Here is a 23,169-nt window from a genome sequence, read left to right as displayed (position 1 = left end):
ATATATCTACAGGTAGTGCACAAAAAAATGGAAACATTTTGGTAAATGAGGGACATTAAGCATATTGACGTAAGCCACAAATGTGGCTCACGTATTAAGCAAAACAGTCCAGCATGTTGGATTGCATTTGGCAGGGGCTTTGATTTGTTACTGTTTAATAGTGTCTAAGATGAAGTCTGCAAGAAAAACATCTCCAACAAGGGAAACAGTGGGCAGAAACACATACTCCAACATTATTATATCTAAGCATTAATTCGAAGTGCAAGGCAAAACAGACAAGCAGCTACAGATGAATCGACTACATATTTCACCCTGCGGAGTGGGAACCAATTACAAAAGCAAAAAAAATGGTCCGGCAAAAACTCCACAGAGCAACATATCATAGTCAGGTAGAGGGGCATAAACCACATCACACCTGGCAATGCACGTTTACATGTTCAGTGGTGCAAAGAGAATAACAATAGACCATAGATTACAGAGCATTGGATGAAGGTTATATGCTCAAATTAATCATCCTTCTCCATGTTGACTCTGCTTGAATTCTGATAGCCCTGACCTCAGATCTGTACCTTGGATTTCCCTGCTCACTGCCAGCCCTGACCCTTTTGTCTGTTTCTGATTTCTCAGCCTGTTACAGACGCCTGACCCCGGCGTGTTTTTGACTATCCACTACTATCCTGTTTACCGCTTCCTATTCCCTTGCTGTGGTATTCTTAATAAGCTTACACTACGCCAGAGCTAAGAACTGGCATCATCTGAATACCTGTTAGCGCAACAAGTTCTACGAGAAAGGTGGCTGCTATAGGTGAAGACCTCTACACCTCTACCACTTTTTCTGAAAGCTTATGACAATAGCCGCAACAGACAGTGGTAGACTACATGCCAGGGTGCAATGCCATTTTCGTTTACATTGTTCTGTCCACTACCTGTATTTAGCTATGTTATTCCCCATGAATGGAGTCGTTATAACCATTAAGAAAGTTAGAAAAGGTTAGCAATTTAACTGCATTAATTAAGATCACTGTGGAAATGTCTGTCATTAGAAGAAAATTACATCAGAACTTATGCTGACTAATAAAGAGCGAATGTATGCCCTAATTAGAATGCAATGCTTTATCCATTCCTGAAAGCTCACAAGAGAGAATTAACCATGATGAACACAGTAGAACTGAAGTAAAAAAAATGTACCAAGGTGAACCATGCTGATTGGGTAACATTTTTACTTTTCTGTGAAGATGCCTCTTAATTTTAAGCAGAGAGCAAGTTGAAACTATATTATGATTTAAAGATTAAGGAACACTTGACAAATACGTGGTGGCCTCATGGGTATTAATATTAAGGATGACATTTAACTATAAAAGGCTAATAAAATATAGAAGGTAGGTCTTAAAAGCCGGACCTGTATGCGTTAATGGAATATCCAAAAGCATTGTGATAACATCTTTATTTCTTTGTTTAAACAATAGGCAGGTTCCTAAGGGACTATACTTAATCAGATATATTATCTTATAGAGAGAGAATATGCCTGTAATATTTATGAATCTTAACTTAAACTCACATCATGTGTTATTACCAAGAAGAATGGAATATGTACTGATAAGAGAACTGTTTTCTTATCTAAATCCTAACCCGGACATGTACAATATGTTGCAGATTTCTTCCCCCCCATTGTTTGACGCTATAAATATGTGTAATACAATTTGGGAGATGAAGAGTGATGTGCACCCTGGTGTGTACTTGATAGCTAAATTAACATAACTCTACTCGTTCCCATGTTTTAGTATCCTGCCGATCTTGATTTCTTCCACACCATATATCTCTATCTATCTATCCATCTATACATCCATCTATGTTCTATATCAGTGATACAGAATGGAGTCAGTATGCAGCAGCGTAATGAAGTTTGCACAAGGAGACTTCTCAAAAAAAACTCAGACGTTTCATTTATTTATTCCAACTGCAGTTGTGTTTTATCTCAATCCCCATCACAGGATAGTGGAGACACAGGGGTCATGCATTGCCCAATCCTTGTGGAGAAAGTATTTAATGTCTGGTTTATTGCTGGTATCACATACAATGGTTTTTCTAATTGTCATCCTGTTGTTCACTAAATGTTCCCAAAGTGTATCCACAGGCTTTCCAAAATAATAAAGGTCACATGGGCAAAACAATTGATGCATCACAAAGCTGGATGTGTAAGATGAACTATGTTTAATGGGTATCTGTTCCAAATTGTGTGAGTATTGGAAATCCTTGTTCACTATTAACCCATTACAAGTAACAGTTTGTAACCCTGCGTAGCTCTGTCCAACCATGTAATCTAATGGAACAAGAGATCTTTGTAATCTTCAACATATTAATGTAGTAGAGAGCAGTTATGGAGTAGTATTTAATAACACAATACTTGAAAAGCTGCACACTGTGAATTTTCCTGTTGGTGGACCAAAATTTTAGGGATATATCAATGTCCTTAAATAAAAGAGAGGAAAAAAACTGGCCATACCTGTAATACAATCTGCTTACATTAAAACATATAATGGTAGGCTCATCTGTAGTCCCAAATCCAACTGGGAAATATAGAGGAGGCCGTCTGACTGAAAGACGTCCACACTACAATTGTATCTGATGAGGGTATCTGGTCTAACGCTAGCATCGCGAGCAAGACACAAATCACCAAATAGGAGATGGGGAATTGAAAGATATGGCACACCTTATGCTTTTTGGTATGGCCTCCCGTAGGTAATGAACTGAATATATATTTTATTATTATTGTTTTTATTATTTTTTTCTCCCTAAATGTTACAAAAGATTAAATATGTGTGGAATAAGCATTGAGGGACAGTAAATGCTAATTGTTATATATCGTCAACCAGTTGTCTTCTTTCGAGGTGGAAATGCCACGTCCCATACTATGAGTTTATACACCTTAGACAGAATAACAATTCAAATTCAACCTTTCTACAACAATACAATTTTCTAATCCAAAGATAACTTGAAACCGGATATTCAGAGGAGTTGGTAGAAAAAGTGTTTGAAAAATGACTTTTTAGATGCTACATCCTCATTATTAGTTTACAAAAATAAGAAAGCTATTAAACTGACTACTGAAACCAAATCCACAACCACTAGATCCTTTGTGACTTGATACAGTTTTGACTCCAAAAAAATGTAGAAAATCTCAAGAAAACAGTGCAACATTTTGTTGAAAGATTCGGTTTTAAGTCTCTCCTCACCGCAGAAACCACCAACTATGTATAGGAAGGTCGACAACCTGAAATTATTATTCAGGCTATAGATCAGATAATATATTCAGAATCTGTCGAAAATCAACATTTCCTAGGAACTATTTCTGATGAGGATTGGGGTATCATGACTACTCCCACTAGTTACTTAAGTTGGGACGTCGTAATAATTCCCATTTTCCCAAATGCAATACTCCCTCAAGTACCTGTTGGCATATGATCTGAGTGTGCCCTAGAGTGTGTATTTCCTCAACACTAGAGGTTGCCCCTAGTTAGTGTCCACGAGTTTGTCTCTTTGGTCTCACATTAGAGAAGTAATTCAATATGATATTATTTAAGTATATATTTAATTTAACCTCAATTGTGAAGGTGATCATAGCACGAGGATGGATGGCAGCTGAATCTCCTGGTGTTACAAACTGGATTGCTCTGGTAAATGATGTTTGGAGACATGAAAGATTCATGTATGATAGTAGAGAGGCTCTCCACAAATATCATAAAATTTGGCAACCCTGGTATAGATCACAGTTTCTTAATCATCCTCATCAAGATGATTAGGGGGTGGGGAGGGTAGGATGGGGGCCAGTTATGATAACCCCTGTCAATGTTTCCTTACAACATTCTGATTGGATATGCCAGTCCTGTGCGGCACTATAGCACTATAATGCTGATATGCCACCGCTCTGTGATGTTATTGTGCTAAATACTAACAAGTAACAGATCTGTTGAGTTTACATATATGTATGGAATTTTACCTTTGTAAAACAAATGACTTTCGTTTGCTTATAAGTTTTTATATCCTATTGCATAAGTAAGTTATCACGACCTGAATATGTCTTAATCAGATACTTTATGTTTAGTTACTTAGATTCAAAATGTATGTATTGTATTATTATGTGTTTCTAAAATCAATAAAAACACTTTATAAAAAAAAACAAAAAACATTTCAAGTATGAATATTGCTCCATCCTCTTGCAACGGGTTAACTAAATAATGGCTGCTTTTGTGCCAACACTGCAGTATGTGTAAATTAATGGATCTAAAACCATATTATTTCAAAACTGACACATGCAGAAAAGGTACTCTATGAAAAGTTGTATCCCCTGCAGTTCAACATTTGTAATCTATGTCATTAATTGCTTATGAGGTCATATGTAGTGTGGCAAAGAGAGCCATTACCCAAGACAGTTCGGCTGAAAAGGGTGTGTGACATGCTGCAGTGTGGGAAAGCAGACTCACACAGACATACACGGAGTGTAAACTCACACAGTTGGAAGTTCTATGATTAATGGGTGATTAAATTAGTGCTGAGGTGGAAGTTAGGTATTTAAATGTATGCTTTTGTTGGGGGCGGGGCGACAGGCACCTAACTAATGGGCCAGTGACCAGACAGTGTTGCTGTGCTAGCCTGTCCTAGGGTTGCAAGTTAGTTTTGTCTTTTATGGAAAAAAGGTTAATTATTTGCTAGCCTGACAAAATAAAAGAAGATTAGTGAACCAACTGCGCTGTGTCCTGTCAATTACCTGGTGTCTCTATCACAGTAGGTAAAGACAAAAAACAGTTAATTAGGAACCAGAAACATGGGCGTGAAAATGCAAACCTGTCTTAAAGCTTACCCAGATGTTTTACCAATGCACGTATAGACACTTTCCAATTTAGAGATATTGAGTTAGTCCATCCTGGACCAGGGCCATCTTTTCCATTGGGCATGATGGGCAGCTGCCTGGGGGCCCCACGGGCAAGGGGGCCCCATAGGCATGGCTCTTAATGAGAATAAATAATCCTGCAAAAGAAAAAAAACCTGCAAAAAAAACCTACAAGGGTCACTGAGCAAGTACATCTATCTATCTCTATATATCTATATCTATATCTGTATACATCTATATATCTATATCTAGGGGCCCCGGTGCACTGCTTTGCCCGGGGGCCCATAATGTTGTTAAGATGGCCCTGTCCTGGACCTAGAAATGGCCAAGAATTCGATTGGATTTATGAATTGAATTCTAACCCTGCATGCACTGTGTGAATTTGCACAATTTATGTAAATAAATAAATATATATATATATATATATATATATATATATATATATATATATATATATAGCTCACATACATATATACACATACACGCACAGACACACACATACCTGCACACACATTGTCATCAGTGATGAACTAGGTATGTTTTTATATGTGTTAATTGTATTATTGCATGAACAGTTAGACCATCTCCAATTTTCGATGTCACAATTTTCATCTTATGATGTTACCAGATTCATTTATCACACTCAGCCTCGACCCAGATTGCCGGGGCGATAGCCCAGGTTTTAGAGGCAGTGTGAATGAGGTATAAGGCTCTTCATTTCCTGCACCCTATACCCAAAGAATAGTGGGAAGAATTTTATTCCCCTTAACTTTCAAGTTTTAATTCTAATTATTGCTCAATTCAAGTGATTTGTCAATCTCGTGTTCAGCCTGAGACAAACTGATTTAATTCAATTATTGTTATTATTCACCTTTTACTTATAAAAATGACTATGTGCACTCTAATACGGCCTTCAGTCAGCCAACAGTAATTCATAAGTCATGGTGGTCCATACAAGTCATACTCACTATTACTTATATTCACAATTAACATAGTAATCCTCTCAAGATACGAGAGCCAACGGCCAATGGAAGTCCATACATAATTATATTCACTGTTACTACTATTTTGCGAGTAACACAGTAACCTTCCTAACATATGGCTTTTTTTAGCAGTCATTCACACATCAGTGTGCCCTCCCATTTCTTCCTTTGTGCACTATATCCATTTCCATGAATGGTTGAACAGTACATAATTCAATACCATTGTGTACCATAATCATTTCTGTTGGTGATATAACAGTTTACCATTTATTTCCAAGGTACTTTGTTTGTTCACTTTCTTTGTCAGATATACATCGGAATCAGCATTTATTACAGTATTGATCATTTGACCAACATGAACTAAGTCCATCAAACCACCACTACACTATCTCTTATTTTTATTTCATTTTCTTTATGGTTTCAGTAGGGTTAACAGTACAACTCCAATGAGAATTTTACACTGCATTACTTATTCCTGTCTTCCATCCTTATAAGGGTTAACACTGTATTCCCTTCATCTTATAGCATTCTATTAGCCACCAGAGCCTTACATTATATTAACCAAATATGTCTTATATCTCATAATTATATCACTCTACCACTATTAGTCCAGTATGGGATATTTATATCAATATCACTTTTTATTATTATCTGCCAGGTATGAGCAGATCTTGGAGTCCAAATCATTGCTTACTTTAAAAAATATATTCCCTCGTTATCATTTATTTATTTATTTTATATATAAACAATCACATTATTTTGTGTTTCAACCTGTTTTTTATGTTGCGTTTTATTAGAGAACCATCCAATTAACTTTATTGGTGTTCCTTGATTAAAATTATATTCACCACAACTGGTTGTGTTAATGACCGCATACGGCGTATACCAGTTCTGCTGATTATAACTTCCTCATTGTTCATGCAATGCAACATTTCATTCTTCTTGTTGATTAACAAATCTTTCTTTCTGTATTGCATCACATTGTCACTAACAAATATCAGGGGTAAATGTATCAAGCTAAGAGTTTTCCGGTGGGTTTGAAAAAACAATCAGATTCTAGCTATCATTTATTTAGTACATTCTACAAAATGAAAGCTATAATCTGATTGGTTGCTATAGGCAACATCTCCACTTTTCAAACACGCCGGAAAACTCTCAGCTTGATACATTTACCCCCAGATGTGATACTGGTCTTCATTATTATTACCATTAATAGTATAGAGTATATATGGAAACGCTTAATAAAAGTGAGAATCATCATTATTTATAAAGCGCCACTAATTCTGCAGTGCTGTACAGAGAACTTATTCACATTAGTTTCTGCCCCACAGAAGCTTACAGTCTAAATTCCTTAACATACACACACACACAGACAGAGAGGGAGACAGACAGATAGAGAGGGAGAGACTTGGGTCAATTTTGATAGCAGCCAGTTAACCTACTAGTATGTTTTTGGAGTGTGGGAGGAAACCGGAGCACCCGGAGGAAACCCACGCAAACACAGGGAGAACATACAAACTCCACACAGATAAGGCCATGGTTGGGAATCGAACTCATAACCCCAGTGCTGTGAGGCAGAAGTGCTAACCACTAGGCCACTGTGCTGCCTAAACTAAGGTGGTACTATGTTTGACTTTTGATGCAAGACTTTTACACAGTGCACCTCTTTTGATTTTTCTACCTCTCTGAACACTCAGGGACATTTCTCATCTGCATAGATGTATTGTGAAAGTGGAGAGTTGCATTTTAATGTACACAGGGTTGAGCATCTAGGTGGTTAATACACTGCACATTATGCACATCAAATGAGTTTCAGCGATGACCAAAAGAGTCACAGCAAGTTTCCAATCATCAATGCTAATTGTAGCGCCTACGAAAAAAAGTACCACCCATCGCTCCCTATTTCCTAGTCTCTAACAGCATTTTTACACCTTGTCCCCAAGCAAGACTTTACAAGAAACCTTTTAGTTGCTAGTGGTAGAATCTAATATTAAAGCACACTGATTCTTTGTCACAATTATGCACTTAGTGGTGGACGGCGTTTAGTAAAAGTTATTAATGTCAGTGACAGACTTCATTCATCTGAAGATGAGTATAGCAAATAGTTGATAAAAAAAAGGATTGTTGTACCAGAATAAAAAGAATTGTCATACAATAATAAAAAAAAAGGATTGTCATACCAGACAAAAAAAACATTTCCGGAAACATTTCATATTCTCTTTATACCAACCCATAATCTCTCTTATTGTTTGTAAACTAAGTGTTCATTGCTATTTGGTGATCCAGGTCAGTTTTATTTGAATTATCGGCTATTTGACTGAACATCTGGGCAGCTGGATGACAGCAGTGGATCGTCCATAAATGTTCCCATTGGAATCATTGTATAATATGTATGTCAGATGATAACAAGGAGTAGCAACACCTTTCGCCTGGGACAATATCATCATAGCTCTGTCACCATCCTTCTCTGTCAACTGTTATGTTCGTATTGTCGCTATCAGTAAATATTGTCCAATGCAATTAATGTGGTTCCACAACACAAAAGAGATTTAATAGCAAAATTAGCAGAACACAATAATAATACAAAGTACAACCGATACATACGCTGTGCAGCCCTGAATCCAGGAACAGTCCGTCAAAGCTGATGTCTGTTGGCCAAGAAAGACCGTCCTGAATCAGAGGCAGTTTATATGCTGTTAAATTTTTAATCTGTGTGATTGCATCATTACATGTGTCGTACTAATCGCAATCGCACGGTAAAACAATATTAATTAATTTAGCCGACTTTATCCAATTATTTGACTTCCACACAACTTACTGCCAGTATTTCAGGTTGTAGTTAAGGAAGACAATTCAGGAAGGATAACATTTGGAAGAAGAAAATGAAGAATCAAAAATACTATTTTTGTATATTAATCTTTTACTACTCCAGAAAAAGAACACATGGCCTATGGATTGTGTTACATTCTGCTGAAAAATTATCCCCTCATATCCCTCCCAAAAATAAAAAACAATTTCCGAAATTACTAAATCCCCCTGTAAACTTGAGAATGAGTTAAAAAAAAACAACCCTTAAATATTACATTTGATGGGAAAACATTGAGAGAAAGGTGAGCAAAGATGAACAGTGAGCAGGCAACATTATGGAGGATCAGAAACTTTAGAAGTCTCAGTTTACAAATTTTAGGAATGAGCTGCTTTGGCAGCAAAACACTGCTAGTCTAATAGTAATAAAATAGCAGCTCAAGAGCAGTAGTTCACAGAAATGTTCATAAACTGTACTATTCTTGGTGTCAGCATATTTCAAGTTGCATATATTGTTACCAATAAATATAGCAGATTTTTTTTTTTTTAAATGTACAACATCTAACCGTATAAGAACTTCATAGGTCTATGAAGTGCACTATAAATCTACACAGAATACTTTTATTAACTAGCAATTTTTATTTACACGAGTTAGGGAATAAGCCTTATTCCCTAAGCACACTGCTGCTAGAAAATTACCATTAATCAAAGTTTTCCACTTTGTGCATTAGTAGTACTATACAGGAAAAAGTTTAGGTGCCTAGATTTCTATTTCTCCATTACAATCAGAACGATTGTATAGATTGTAGGGTATGGGTAGTACCAACAATATACCTACCAGCTGTCCCGATTTAGGATGGGACAGTCCTGATTTGAGGGCTCTGTCCCTTCATCCCGATTGGGACAGCTTTGTGCATGGTAGCTGGAACTATGCGCATTGATGTTTGGCAATTAAGGTGTTTGGAGGGGAGGAGAGAATGGGGCAGCCAAGTTCTTCAAAAGGCACGGGGACCATGCATCCATCGTGACAAGGTCACATCCACTGCCCCGTTGTCACCAACCCAAATGTTCAGATGGTGGCCCAAATTCAATTCCAGAATCATCACTTAAAGGACAGGAAAATTGAATGTGATGTAGCAACTGTGTTGGTCTTTTTTTTCTTCTAGAAGTAGAAGTTCACACATATTTTTTCCTACAAATGGCTACAGCAACAGGGATCAACTCAATACATCATTTGCAAAAATGATATCCTTCATTGACCATGAAGCTGTGCTGTGGTAAGTTAGACTTCAAGATCACCTCTTGCTAAAGCAACATGCTACATATTCTGAAGTCAAACAAGAGCTCCTATACTTCATGGTGTAGCCTTGAAACCTGCAAGGTATTACTTATGGACACACACAGTTCTTTCAAATGGATTGACACTATGCAATGCTAGCACCTACATGAACTACCTATGCCACTCTTAGCCTTGTCGTATCACAGACGACTCACAGACATGCTTCAAAAAATGTTTAACAAGATTCTCACAAGTCAAAGGTGTCTAAGTGGTATAGAATTGTGTTTCATCTAGTGTTTCTTTTGTACCTGTACAAATTATTTATTTCTTTTCATTTATGGCTAAGTTATACTCAGATTTAATTGTGTATGTTAAATGTAGGGTGTATTGTTAGATTTACTAGGACTAGGCAGTGTCTCTTTACAAACATATCACCGCAAGCTATACTAATGCTCATTTTTCGACTCCTCTGTATATCAGATTATATGACTACATCAACAATTAAACACGGTATTTATAAAGGAAGGAACAAATATCTAATCAATTTGCCTTTTAATACACTAAAAATTACCAATTTCTGGGTGGTGGGAGGCAGATTATTTTGCTTTTGGGACCCTCCAGACAAGAGAAGCAAGATTATTAAAACCTTTACTGTAGTCCTGCTTGACATCTATCAATAGCATGAACCACTGGAAAACAAGCATGTGTGCACTTAGGGAAGGGGTCATTTTTTTGTGTCAGTTTTAAAAAAAACCTCTCTGGACTATGTCAAATCAAGATGAAGAGGGCATCGCACAGTAGGTGTTTGGGGGTAAATGCGGATCCATCAAAACAATGGTTTTTTACGTCCATATTTAAAAGGGCAAGTGATAAATGAAAACATTTTTGCTTTTTGGACATTTTTCAACAGCATATTGGGAATTAGTTATGTGCATCTTGTTCGGTCTATTTTTAAACATGTGTCTCTGTGTTTATGTTTCAATATTTCAGGTATAATAGACAAGGGGTCTTGGGGCCTTTTATCCACTTAAGTGGAAACTTCAGGGGTTTTCTCATTACCCCAAACCCCCCTCAACCAATGGCGTTTGGAAGACTATCTGTGTTTGTTAGTGTGGGTCTGGTAGCTTCTGGGGAGATGATTTTGCATTTGGAGCCCTCTTCGATAATAGATAAATGTTCCCTTATTACAGTGATAATCAATCTAGGCTGGGACTTGATTATAGAATCAGTAATCATGCCACACTGCATATTATTATTATTTTGAAGTTAAGATATGGCAAAATAAACAGAACAGACAACATCAAAAATACTTCAATAGGTGTACTGCGTAATTTTAACAATGACAACTTAATGGCCACTATTACAAGGGCCTAGAAGGCAATCTTATGTCTGGACCAGTATAAATGTTCAATTTATCAGATACAGCTTAAGCAGCAGCGTATTATAGTGTTCCACTAATAGATGTATTATTTAAAGCTATGACAAAGGATTCTAAGATTCTTAACGGCTGATAGGCCAGCGGGAGTAATCCCAGCCATAACAAAATGTAATTGTTTCATAACTATGCATATGTCCCTTTGCAGGAGAAAGGATGCAGTAATTTGCATTTTAACCAACTTAAGTTGTGATAAATAACTAAAATTTAGCTGTTTGTCTCCATTAGTAATTAAGAAAACCCTGAAACATTGTTCTCTGCTGGCATTTTTTCATCAAATTTTAGTGTAGCCTCCAGTCTGTTTGTAATTGCACTGTACTGTAGGCAGCTTGCCTCAAAACACAGAGCATATGGCATCCTCACAGGACTGGATATCATTTTTTTCAACGATGTGCAAGTCAGTTGGTCACTGTCTCTCTCTCTGGAATAATCAAAACAGCTGATCTAATCCATTTTGGAGGTGAGAAATTTTCTTTTGTCTTTTCTGAGACTATTTTGACTTGATTCTGTCAGAGCTGCCTGTAATATATTGTCCGGACCCGCCAACGTACAGAGAACACAGCAAATCAGATGGCGGTAAAGACTGATTACATGCTACTTTCGGACTGTGAAATATTGCACAATACAAAATCCAAAGGAATGCCCAGGTGAACGCACTTGAATATATTTTGTTCTAATTAAAATATCCCAATGGGCATATTTAAATGAACTGCAATGAACTTTAAAAACAAAAGTTGTAAAACAACTGAATAAACAGTATCAGATATTTCTATGTTAAGTACAGTTTGTCTCGTTTACCATTTATGACTCCTGAGCTGGGAGATTGCACATTTTTAATAAAGCTAAATTAAAAATTATACACAGGCACGGCGGAGAAGTTGTGGGGGAGTGGAGAAATTCAAGTATATTATTATTAAAACCTCAAAAACATCTCAGTAGTCAGGATTATGAGTTTAGATTGTATCTCTTTGGTCGATATATATGTTTAGAAAATTCTTTAACTAGAGTATAAATCACTGGACTCATAACAGAGTTGGTCACTCTGATACATGAAACGCTCACTAGTTAGCAGAGTTTTTATGTTTAGTTACATTGTCATTTAACATACAGATGTGAAACTGGTAAACAGTTTGACATTGAGCTTTTTTGCATTCATTTGGATAAAATTAATACTCGATTTAGAATTCTGTTACACCGTTGGAAAGGCTTTTGTCCAGTGTGCACAAATAATCTCTATGGCAACTGTCCTTGCTGCACAAGAATTGTTTCATTAGGTATGTATCGCCTTTCTTTTAATAAAATCAATCAGAAGAGTATCCCACAACATTCCAAGAGGAATGAGCACATCAGCAGCTTTCTCGCATTAGAGGCTTTAATTAAGGTCTAATTAAGAATATGAAGGAATGGCGAAATTAAATGCAAATGTAGATTTATGTAAAGTAATAGGAGCAAAGTCAGATTTTGAATTGCTTGTTTATGCCACCTCAGGTCACACACTACAAAATAGAAGCATATTCATTTGTCTTGTGGCTTTGTTTGTTTCTTAATTATTAATCTTCTGGAGCTATGTCACAACCTTTTGATCGCATACCAAGTTTATGAGCTTGGAGAAACGCCAAGCTACTACTGCAGTGTGTGTTGAAAGAAACTTTCAGTTCATGGTACACTAGGCACTTGGATTTAGTTTCTAACACAATGAATTGTGTGAACAGACTAATACAATCACACAGGACCCAAAAGGAAATTTAGATGGCAGGTTCACAAACCTCTCCTCTGGTCTCGGGTTACCTAAGTAATTTCCTGAATCTATTCTTATAAAAGTGGTTCTCTACCTTGCACTGGTTATTCCACAATCCCAGTTGGTTAATTTTCCCGAAGGCATGATATATTAACTGCATCAACTATATTAACCTCTTTTTTATTTGCCAACCTAAACAACTCTTGAGGAAAACATTTTTTTGAATAAACATGAAAAGTGACAGACATTTGTCTTTGATATGCAGCCACCTGAAAACATAGTTGTCCATCTCAGAGAACTGTCACAGTTGCTTTTTCCACACTGACATATTGATATAACTAAGTGGGTGATTGAACCCACTTCAGAATATGATCCACAGCAAATCTTCCAAGTCAGTGCAAACAGTAAAACATATCTCACCAGTGTAGCCGACTGGCCAACTCCTGAGACACAGATGAAGGAAAGTATTGGTTCCAGAACTTCAGTGAGCAAAGCAAATAACATACCAACCACATATCAAAAATGACATTATTCATTATAGAATAAAATGTGTAAATATTTACCAAGAGCAGTAACTACAATTTTTATGCATTTCAAGTTGTTGCCACCCTTAATTCTATGACAAATTAGTTTACTACTAATGGTTAGAGCAGTCCGGAATATATAAAATCACTTAGCTGGCCAACCATTCATGAAATTGTTCTACAATGAATGCTATAATTGTTAATATATATGGGTTACTGTTTGCTTTAACCCCTCGAGCAGAACTTCACTTTGAAGATTCCCCACTAAGGGTAGTTTCACATGTGTGCTTTATATCCTAAAAGATTTTACAGCTATCAGTGATGGACCCACATTCTCTGCACTGAGTAACAGCTGTTAAAGCTGCAATCCCATGCTGCCTAATCTTAGTAGTTACCATTTTTCATTTAATTTGTTTCTTCAGACTGCTATTATTGATCTAGAAATCTGCAGGTTTGTCAATGTCATGTGATTATCATGGCAACCACAGTCATATGGCACATAATGTAGTGAGCAGAGAGGTTTTGAAACACTCTCTGAGCTCAATCTGCTCTGTGCACTCAAAATATTTCCTTTCCTTTACAGTCTTCTGCCAAAGGAGAGCTGTGAATCTGTGTGTGCAACTGGCAGACATATTTGTATACCTTTTAGAGAGATTTTGAATTGGAGATAATGAATTGTAGGAACATATGTAAATAAAATACATTATCAGATGCATGCTTAAAAAGGTACTTAACTTGCTTTTTAAAGAAAAAAAAAGCTATGCGGTATTGTTACTGTAATCGTTGCTATTAATTAAACAGTTAGTGGGTCAGTTGTTAGGGCAAGAGGTGTGCATGTAGTAAGCAAACCACTAGAGCCACTTCTGAAATACAAGTGGGTTTAGTGATTCCATGACAGATAAACCACCAATTACAAACCTACTTGCATGGATATCTGAGTAAACAGCAGCTCAGCTCTCAGATTCTAAACAATGTGCATAGCAGACTCCAGCTCTCTCCAGACCCTGCTTGAAAATGCATTATTAGTCTGTGGAAGTTACCACCAACCTTGGCTGGATTCTTACTACGGTTGTTATTCAATGACCCTGGCCTAAGCTCCTTTGCAAACTATAATGCTGTGCTGCCCCCATCCCGCCATGACCATTGGCCTATCCATAACTATGTCCCATAGATTGTAAGCTTGCGAGCAGGGCCTTCTCACCTCTTTGTCTTTTTTACCCAGTTTGTTTATTAGTTTACTATGTTTGTCCCCAATTGTAAAGCGCTACGGAATATGTTGGCGCTATATAAATAAATGATGATGATGATGTTCTGTGCCCTAATTCCATTATCTCACTGTTTTTTTCAATTGTCAGCTGTTGCCTACCAAGACTTCATGACCAGTAACATTAGTGCAAACTACTAACAGCAAATTGGTCAAATAAGAAGGAATGTGGACTGGCATTTAAACTTCACTCAGATTGATTCATAGTACATACAGATGGAATAGGAGTATTGTAGCTGCTGCATCTTCTGGTGGTAACCTGTAGTGAATATTTTTTCTGTTCCACTTCTATTTATTGTTTTTTGATCTGATATTAGTATTTTCACTTGTTTCGGTCATTTTTTAATAAAATGTTTTATTTACATTATTGAGCACCCCCTTTCTTCCTTTTCTTCAAAAATCATTTTCAAAAGGTAATCAGCAGATCTTGGAGGATCATAGTGCATCAGAACACATCTCATTAATTGGAAATAAAGTCAACTTTAATTGAGACATTAGTGCACTTTGAGCTTAACACTTATTGAGCACATAAGTGTTGTGTTTATAGAATGGGAAAAGGTGAAGCACACCATTATTCATTCTTATCCCTAAGATATTAGTTATATCACAATCCTATATTGCAATATTTACAATATTTCATAAAGCTGGACTTCCCCTTTAAGCAAATGTCCTACAGTTGTAGCGCAGAAAAGTAATGTGTGCTTGTAAGTATAACTTTGTAGAGCTGTGGATCATTGGAAGCACTGTGTCCTAACAAGCATCTTTTTGTCATTTCATGTGAATAACTATTTGTGGATGAATACGCAAAAAAAAACGTTTTTCCAACAGTGGAATTACATTTCTTTTCCTTCAGGGAGGTGAAAAAAGAACAACCTGACAACAATGTGTCAAGCTGCAACCTTAGTTGACATTGCGTAAAGTTTTAAGAGAGGTGAAATACGCATTTAAAATACAGCATGAATGAAGATGCTGTAAAAACAGAAAATATACCATAAAAAAGCAGTCATGGCAAAGTAGAGATTTGATAGCAAATGACAAACAGATCATCATCAGCAAGTCTAGATGACTGGCAACATTCTGGCTGTATGTAATTATTAGAAAGACTTGACGCCGCAGGGAAAGACTTAAAGGGACAGTAATGGTGAAAGATAAAAGCACTGTAAGCTTTTATTAAATCAATTCATTTATAACAATTTCCCTGTCAGATGTTTCTGTTTTCACACCATAGGTGGCCAAACCTTTTTTATGTACTTCACAATTTTGCACTGCGTTAGTTTTGCCAGGAATAACCATTTCTTTTACTCATCCCAAGCGCATTGTACTGTGTTGATTGTGAAAGATTACACATTCTTTTGTTAACAAAGTAAACATCTCTAATTTATGGCCATTATACAGGGGGAGGGAAGGCAAAAAAATATCTCAGTACCCTTTTGTGAACATGTTGGTCCCCTCATAAATCTCTTGAACTCTTAATTGAAGTAATTGACTGCAATTACTGCTGCAAAAGTAATGGCCACACAAGTAAAAGAACAGTTATCTCGGTAAATTATGGTGTTGGCAGTCAAAGGGTTAATAACATCTAACTGCTTTACATTTCTCTTTTGAACTTTTAACTGTTATATAGCTATTCACCTGAATTTCGGTTTCCATAAGGAATAATACAGCTTTCAGTATATGTTTCAAAGTGTATGAACAAACTCATCTGTCCTCAGACATATCAGATAAGGACAACACAGTGAATGCACAGTATTACATGAATTGTAGTGTGCTGCTGAAGATCTTGGATAAGAGAGCCAAGCAAAGCTACCAGACTTAATAGGTGGTTCCTAGAGAAGTATGTTGGAACCTAAAGACCACTGACTTTGGTAAATTGCAAGTGAAAAAGCATGGCTTTAACAACAGAATATAATTGGGAACTGTTGTATGAAAGTGAAAGTATGAAATGAGTGAAATTGGACATGTGTTTCTCTATTTCACACCATGGCTAGAGCTTTAGCACATGATCTTACACAATTATCATTAGTCTCTAAAATGACATTTGGGGTCATTTGTTAAAAGTAGTGCAGGAAATCTATGGTGTTACCCACAGCAACCAATCAGATTCAACTTAATTTTTTTGTTGTGTTGCTTATAAAACAAATGGAAACATCCAATTGGTTGCCATGAGAAGCACTAGGTTAAAAAATTATCCACCAGTAAGTAACAATATTTAAAATTGTTAATCCTCTAAGCCTCTGAGATTCTGATGTTAATTGGCGAATTACTTCTCAAAAATGAAAATTCTTAATAAAAATGATTTTCTGAAAATTTTAACAGAGCATATTAATGATACTTTATAAACTCATCCACTGAAGACAAGTTATTTTGTGGCATAAAAAATGGTGTTATTAGCGTTGCAAATATTCCCACCTTCCCGACTATTATCATCAATCATCAATCTTAAGTGGTGGTGCCATCTGAGTCGGTGTGATTCAACTGGAACAACCAAGGACCCTGTCTGGTTTCAAAGCTTTACTGTAACCTGCTAAATGTTTATGTTAAGTGTTATTTGTTGCATTGATGCTATCATTAAGGCTGCTGTTGTCACTATATAATGCAATTAGTGCCAAGTCATGTTATTTTCATGATTATTCATCATGCTGCGTGTACCTCTCATCTATGGGTCATGACAGTTTATTTATTAACTTGGCCAGGAAGCTTCTTATTGTCAGTGTTCTAATGGTCTTATCTACTGAGATGTGACAGCATAGTAATGTAGGGTAGTGCTGCAACTCAATATCACACATGTCACAATACATTACTATATACTGTCATTCAGTCTATAGTTTTTGTTTTTAAATGCATGATGTGAATGGTTTGTGCCACTGTATAGTATAAAGGCATAAGATCAGTTATCCAGAATGCTTGTGACTTAGGCTGGGTATACACTACAGAAAATGACTCCCGATGCGATATCGTTAACGATTTTACCAACGACTGAAAACAAAAAAAGTCCCGATCAGCATACCGATTCATGTATATACACTATACACGTTTTACAAGATTCACCTTCAGATCTGTAGTCTTCATCTGTCATAACCATCGGCTGAAAGGATTGTGACTCTGCACACTCCATAGAGATCTATGGACACTGCCGGTCATGAGTGCATACACACTGCAGGATTGGAACGACAACGTTCCATCGTTGATCGACATTGTTAGTCCAGCTTAAGAATGAAACAATACAATGTGCTTTGGAACGATAATCGTTCATCATTGGAACGTACACTAATGCGATGTCGGGCCAAATGGTCGTTTATCCTGTGCCCTGATAATCGGCTGACAAACCTGTAGGGCCTGAGTCATTAAGGAGAGTAAAGCATAAAAAAATTAGTAACTTTGCACTTGGGCAAAACCATGTTGCATTGGAGGGAGAGGTAAATTTAAAATGTGGGGACAGATTTATAATTGGGATAGAGCATGTCCTAGATCAACTTTAAATTTCAGTGTAAAAATAAAACTATCAAGTATTTGGGTGCTACATGAAAAAACAGTATTTTCCTTATTTGTTCAGGAGAAAACTTACTCCTGTTTTTGCTTTGCTCTCCTTAATGACTCAGGGCAGTAGTGTGTACCCAGCCTTAAGGATTTACATATAAGGAGTTTTATCTTAATGTAAAGCACCATGCCCAAATTATACTATACATATTCTCCATGTATTTACCAACACTGCCGCTGACATTCTCTTCCTTATTACATTGTTAAGCAGTATTCCTTATAATGACCATGGAAGATAATGATTAGTGAACATTTTTGTATACATGATATTATCATCAATGGCAATGATTAATAAGTATATGTCACTATTCCCACAAATCACTCTGTAACCTGCAATAACGTTTGAAAAGCTGGGATGCTTTTCAATCAGGCATTGTTCTAAACTCTGGCATCATTCATTGCCACTCATGTTCAAACATGTAGTCATTCTATTTAAACCTAACGTTCTAAACTGGTTGTAAGTAGTTACACATTGCTCACAAACTGTAGATTTCTGTTGCATTACATTTATTCAAATATTATTCTCTTCTATTCCTAACTTTGCACAACGTAATTACTGGGTTTATGTTGACTGGAAGAAAATAAATCTTGGCAAACGTGAACTGCTGTTTTGAAACACTTCACCAAGGAAACTAAAGGAGTTGCATGCTGTGTCATAACCAAGGCTGACAAGGAGAACAAAGAGGCGTGTTGCGGGAAAATTTTATTACAAGAAGACACAAAGAATAAAACAGCTTTGGTTTTATACCATACTAGGTTACTTGCCAGCCTTTGTAAAATAGCCACATAATTAGTTAGACTGCAGGTACTGTGTACTAATCCCACACCACAAAATATGATATATACAGGTGTGAAAATATAATTATACTATGGATTACAGGTGATATAATACCTAATGAACTATTTGGCGCTTGAGACCAATAATGACCTTTAATATGAACACAAGTTTAATAAAAAAAAAAAAATGAGTGACTATCACATACAGTTATATTAATGATAATGTTTCTACCTACCTCACGTGCCTGTGGAATTTCTCCTCCTTAAACGGGACAGCGTGAGTAAAAGCACCATGCTGTAGTATTTTTGGTTTCTCATTGCCTACAGTCTGTAAGAAAATAATGCTGTGGGTTAAGGTGTGTCATACACTGGAAATTTAGCCTTGTTTAAAATATTCAAATTGTTCACAAAGTACACTGTAAATCATACTTGCCAACTCTCCCGAAATGTCCGGGAGACTCCCGCATTTCGCGGGAGTCTCACGGACTCCCGGGAGAGTCTGGCAATCTCCCGGAACTGCCCACTTCACGAAGTGGGCAGAATTAGGTCCAAAACGCTGCTTATCACCGGGAATCGTGGCATTTGGCCCTGCCCCCACTGTAAAATGACGCAATTTGCGTCATTACGTCATGGGGACGGGGCCAAAATGATGCGCTTTTTGGGGCTCCGCCCCCTGCACGCCCACCTTCCCCGGCAGGCTCCCGGATCATACTTGCCATAAGTTGGCAAGTATGCTGTAAACAGAATGGTAAAATGCCATATTTTATGTAGGGTATGGATAGTGGGTTTAGGTTTCTGTAAACTGCATGGAAATACATTTCTATATACAGATAGTTGGGGATTAAGACTGAGATTATTAAAGATCTACAGTAATGGATCCCAAACAGTATGTCAGGAAACATTTGTCTGAAAAACCGGAGCACCCGGAGGAAAGCTACTCAAACACAGCCATAAAATACAAAATCCACACAGATAGGGTGCTGGTCAGATTCCCCTGTTACATGGGATTAAAAAAATGTAATGATTGATATGAGCACAGTGATATCTACAGAACTATAAAGAGCCTTATATACAGTATATAAGTTAATTCTACAAAAAAAGAGTTTATATCCTAAGTTAACTGATGAATGTCATCATTGTCCTCATCTGATATCATCTATAGCAAATGGGATAGATTTAATGATACATCGATGCTTAAGCAGTCTTACTACACATAGTCAGTTTCTATCTTTAGCAATGAGGCCCAGGTTGAGAATCTTTTTAGTTATTCAGTACAGAATAGGGAAGATGCATGGTGTGATGCAATACTGACGGGAATAGACATGTAAATATCCGGGGATATGAGGATTATTCAACTTTGAAGAGAAGAGCGAGAATCGGGCATTTAGGGAATGTTTCTTTGTTGATGAAACATGTATGCTCTGGAGAGTGAGATGCTCCATATAGACCAAAGGCTGGGATGTGTACAGAAGCTGAGCAGGATTATGAAATTCATACTGAATTGTAGGGGGATTCAAGTTGCACAAACCAGCAAAGACTAATTCTTCTTGGGTAGATTCACTCTCCATTCAGTGCCTTTTACATATGTATACCAACACAATGGGAGACTGAACTGAGCCTCTAGGTATTTTTAACTATTATAAAGTGTTACAAAAAGAACTGCATACATTTGAGAAATTTCATCTCGGCAAACATTGTCAATAATGCAAAGGCTCAGGGTGATCTGCTCACCATAGAGATCTTAGCCTAGTAATTTGCTGCAGAATTTGCACTGGATATAGCATTTTTCTTATAATAAACATTATACTCCCTTTTATGTGTCCCTAACCTTTGTGTGACTAAAGGTACGAGCTCTGTAACTGCAGCAGTGTTATGGCACTTAAATCCCCAGTGCTTTCCAAAGGGACTTTCATGTACAGTACCATCAACTCTGGTGCATAAAGAATATGCCCTTAAATCAAAACAATACTTGTGCTCTGTAGTTTGCCCTCAGAAAATCCACCACAGGGCAAAATGAATCATAGCTTGTTGAAAAGAATAATTTTGAAGTCATTTTATTATTTCAGAGTTTACTATGAAAGTTATACATGCTGCTTGTACACTTCTACACGTTCTGCAGGCAGCTCCATTTAGCTACAGAATATCTGACCACTGCACTGCCTTGTGTTCTGTAAACACTATTGAAGCTCTGGAAGCTATGAAATAAAGTGTAAAGGTTAACATAATAAATCTTTAAACGATAACTGTCCAAGTTCACAAAAACTTTTAGATTTGTTTTATTTTAAATATGCTTTATAATTAGCAAATGTAAAAAATCCTTTTTGATGTTAATAACTGCACGTTTAAAACTAGAAAATACTCTTTCTTTTGGTCTTGTTACTCTATAAAACTGATTTACATTACACTGTATTCATACATTTTAAAGTTAACTGTAACTAATCAGGACTAATTTACTAACATTGTATTTGCAGTAAGTGCAAACACTTGCACTAAGCTATTGCAATTAGGCACTGTCTAATTGTCTTACCTTGCAGTAAGAAAAATGAAAGCAAATTTATGATTAATTGGTGTGGTTCGGTGCAAATATGTCCCTAAATGTAATAGTTGGAAACAAGCCCCTAGTGCTTTACTTAGAATTTGGGCAAAATCCATTTGTGCTACATAAAATCACATTTTGTTCAAAAAAATGCATTCGTATTTGGAGTTAAAAGTATCTTGCACAAACATCAAAAAAAACTTTCTGTGCATAATACATAGTTGCGGACTCTCCCGGAATGTCCGGGAGACTCCCGATTTTTTGGGAGTTCTTCCGGGCTCCAAGGAGAGTAGGGCAACCTCCCACATCTTGCCAACTTTGTTAGAGAAGTGGGTGGGGACAGGGCCAATCACATCATCCTGGCCTCGCCCCCTGCTGTAATACCACAATTGGTATAGTTTGACAGAGAGCCGGGACCAGGATGATGCGATTCACATGGCCACGCCCCCATGACATGGCAGCTTTGGAGATCTCCTGGATGGAAGATCTCCAAAGTTGGCAAGCATGGTATTAGGCCTAGTCTTACGTGGCTTTTCCACCAATCTGCCACTATTTGGATCAAAAAGTTTGAGGTTTTAGTACAAATTTCATACAGCATTTGCTGCTTTACTCAACTGAATGAATAGTTGAAAAAAAACTTTTTCGGAAAGAGGTTTAGTTTGCAGAACAGTGCGCAGGAGAAAAAAAGGTAAATTCTGGAGGTTGGCTGCAGACAGGGTTAAATTTTCCCTGGGCTCCTCTTTCAGCACATACACACACAGGTGTTCCACAGGGGTGTAATTAATTTGTTGTTTGTTGTGGTTGGTATGTAGTGTTGGGATGGAGGATAAAAACAGTGTTTGAATTTGCAAGCTGAGCCACCGATGCCAGTTAGTGGTTGACTAGTAGTGAGGGAACTACTGGTCATTTACTGGACTCATTGTCCATTGCTTTCTCCTCCTGTGCTCTGTCACCGTCCCCTCTCTGCTTTGTAGCAGTGGGCATGGCATTTTTAAGGTTTTCTAGTTGCGTTCAGCAAGCATAAGTCAGGCAGACCTATTTAAACAGCACTCTGTGCACTTTTCCAGAGTATTAATCCTTCTCCTATCTCTCACCATACTGTGTCTTCCTGTGTTCCTGACCTTTGATTGTTGGATCATGCTATTGTCTTGAATTTGGTACCTCATTCTTCTAACAGCTGACTTGGAACCTCATTCTTCTGATAGCTGACTTGGAACTTTGCTGTAACTTCCTGTGTAGCTTACTTTGAGCTGGTTGATCTTTTTCCAGCTTGCTAATACAACATCTTGCTATTCTCAGTTACTGGCTTGCCAAACTAAGTGAGAGTTCAGAGCGCCGTAATCCAGCAGATCTCCCTGTTACAAATCCCAAACCTTCTTGTGGTGTCCCTGATGAATACCAGA

General features: G+C 37.1%; 1 protein-coding gene across 1 annotated transcript in view; it reads right to left on the bottom strand.

Moving 5' to 3' along the window:
• The window catches only part of LOC142150794 (dynein axonemal heavy chain 3-like), a 947,133-nt gene extending 924,201 nt beyond the window's left edge, over positions 1 to 22,932 (bottom strand). Inside the window, 2 exon segments of the mRNA XM_075205980.1 lie at positions 19,467 to 19,558; positions 22,861 to 22,932. Of these exon segments, the coding sequence (XP_075062081.1) occupies positions 19,467 to 19,558; positions 22,861 to 22,932 (164 nt within the window).
• Between the last annotated feature and the right edge of the window lie 237 nt (positions 22,933 to 23,169).

This window comes from Mixophyes fleayi, chromosome 4 (genome assembly GCF_038048845.1).
Source record: "Mixophyes fleayi isolate aMixFle1 chromosome 4, aMixFle1.hap1, whole genome shotgun sequence".
In the NCBI taxonomy this organism is placed as follows: Eukaryota; Metazoa; Chordata; class Amphibia; order Anura; family Limnodynastidae; genus Mixophyes; species Mixophyes fleayi.
The sequence above is the reverse complement of the archived record's forward strand: the minus strand, read 5'-3'. Positions and strand labels throughout refer to the sequence as shown.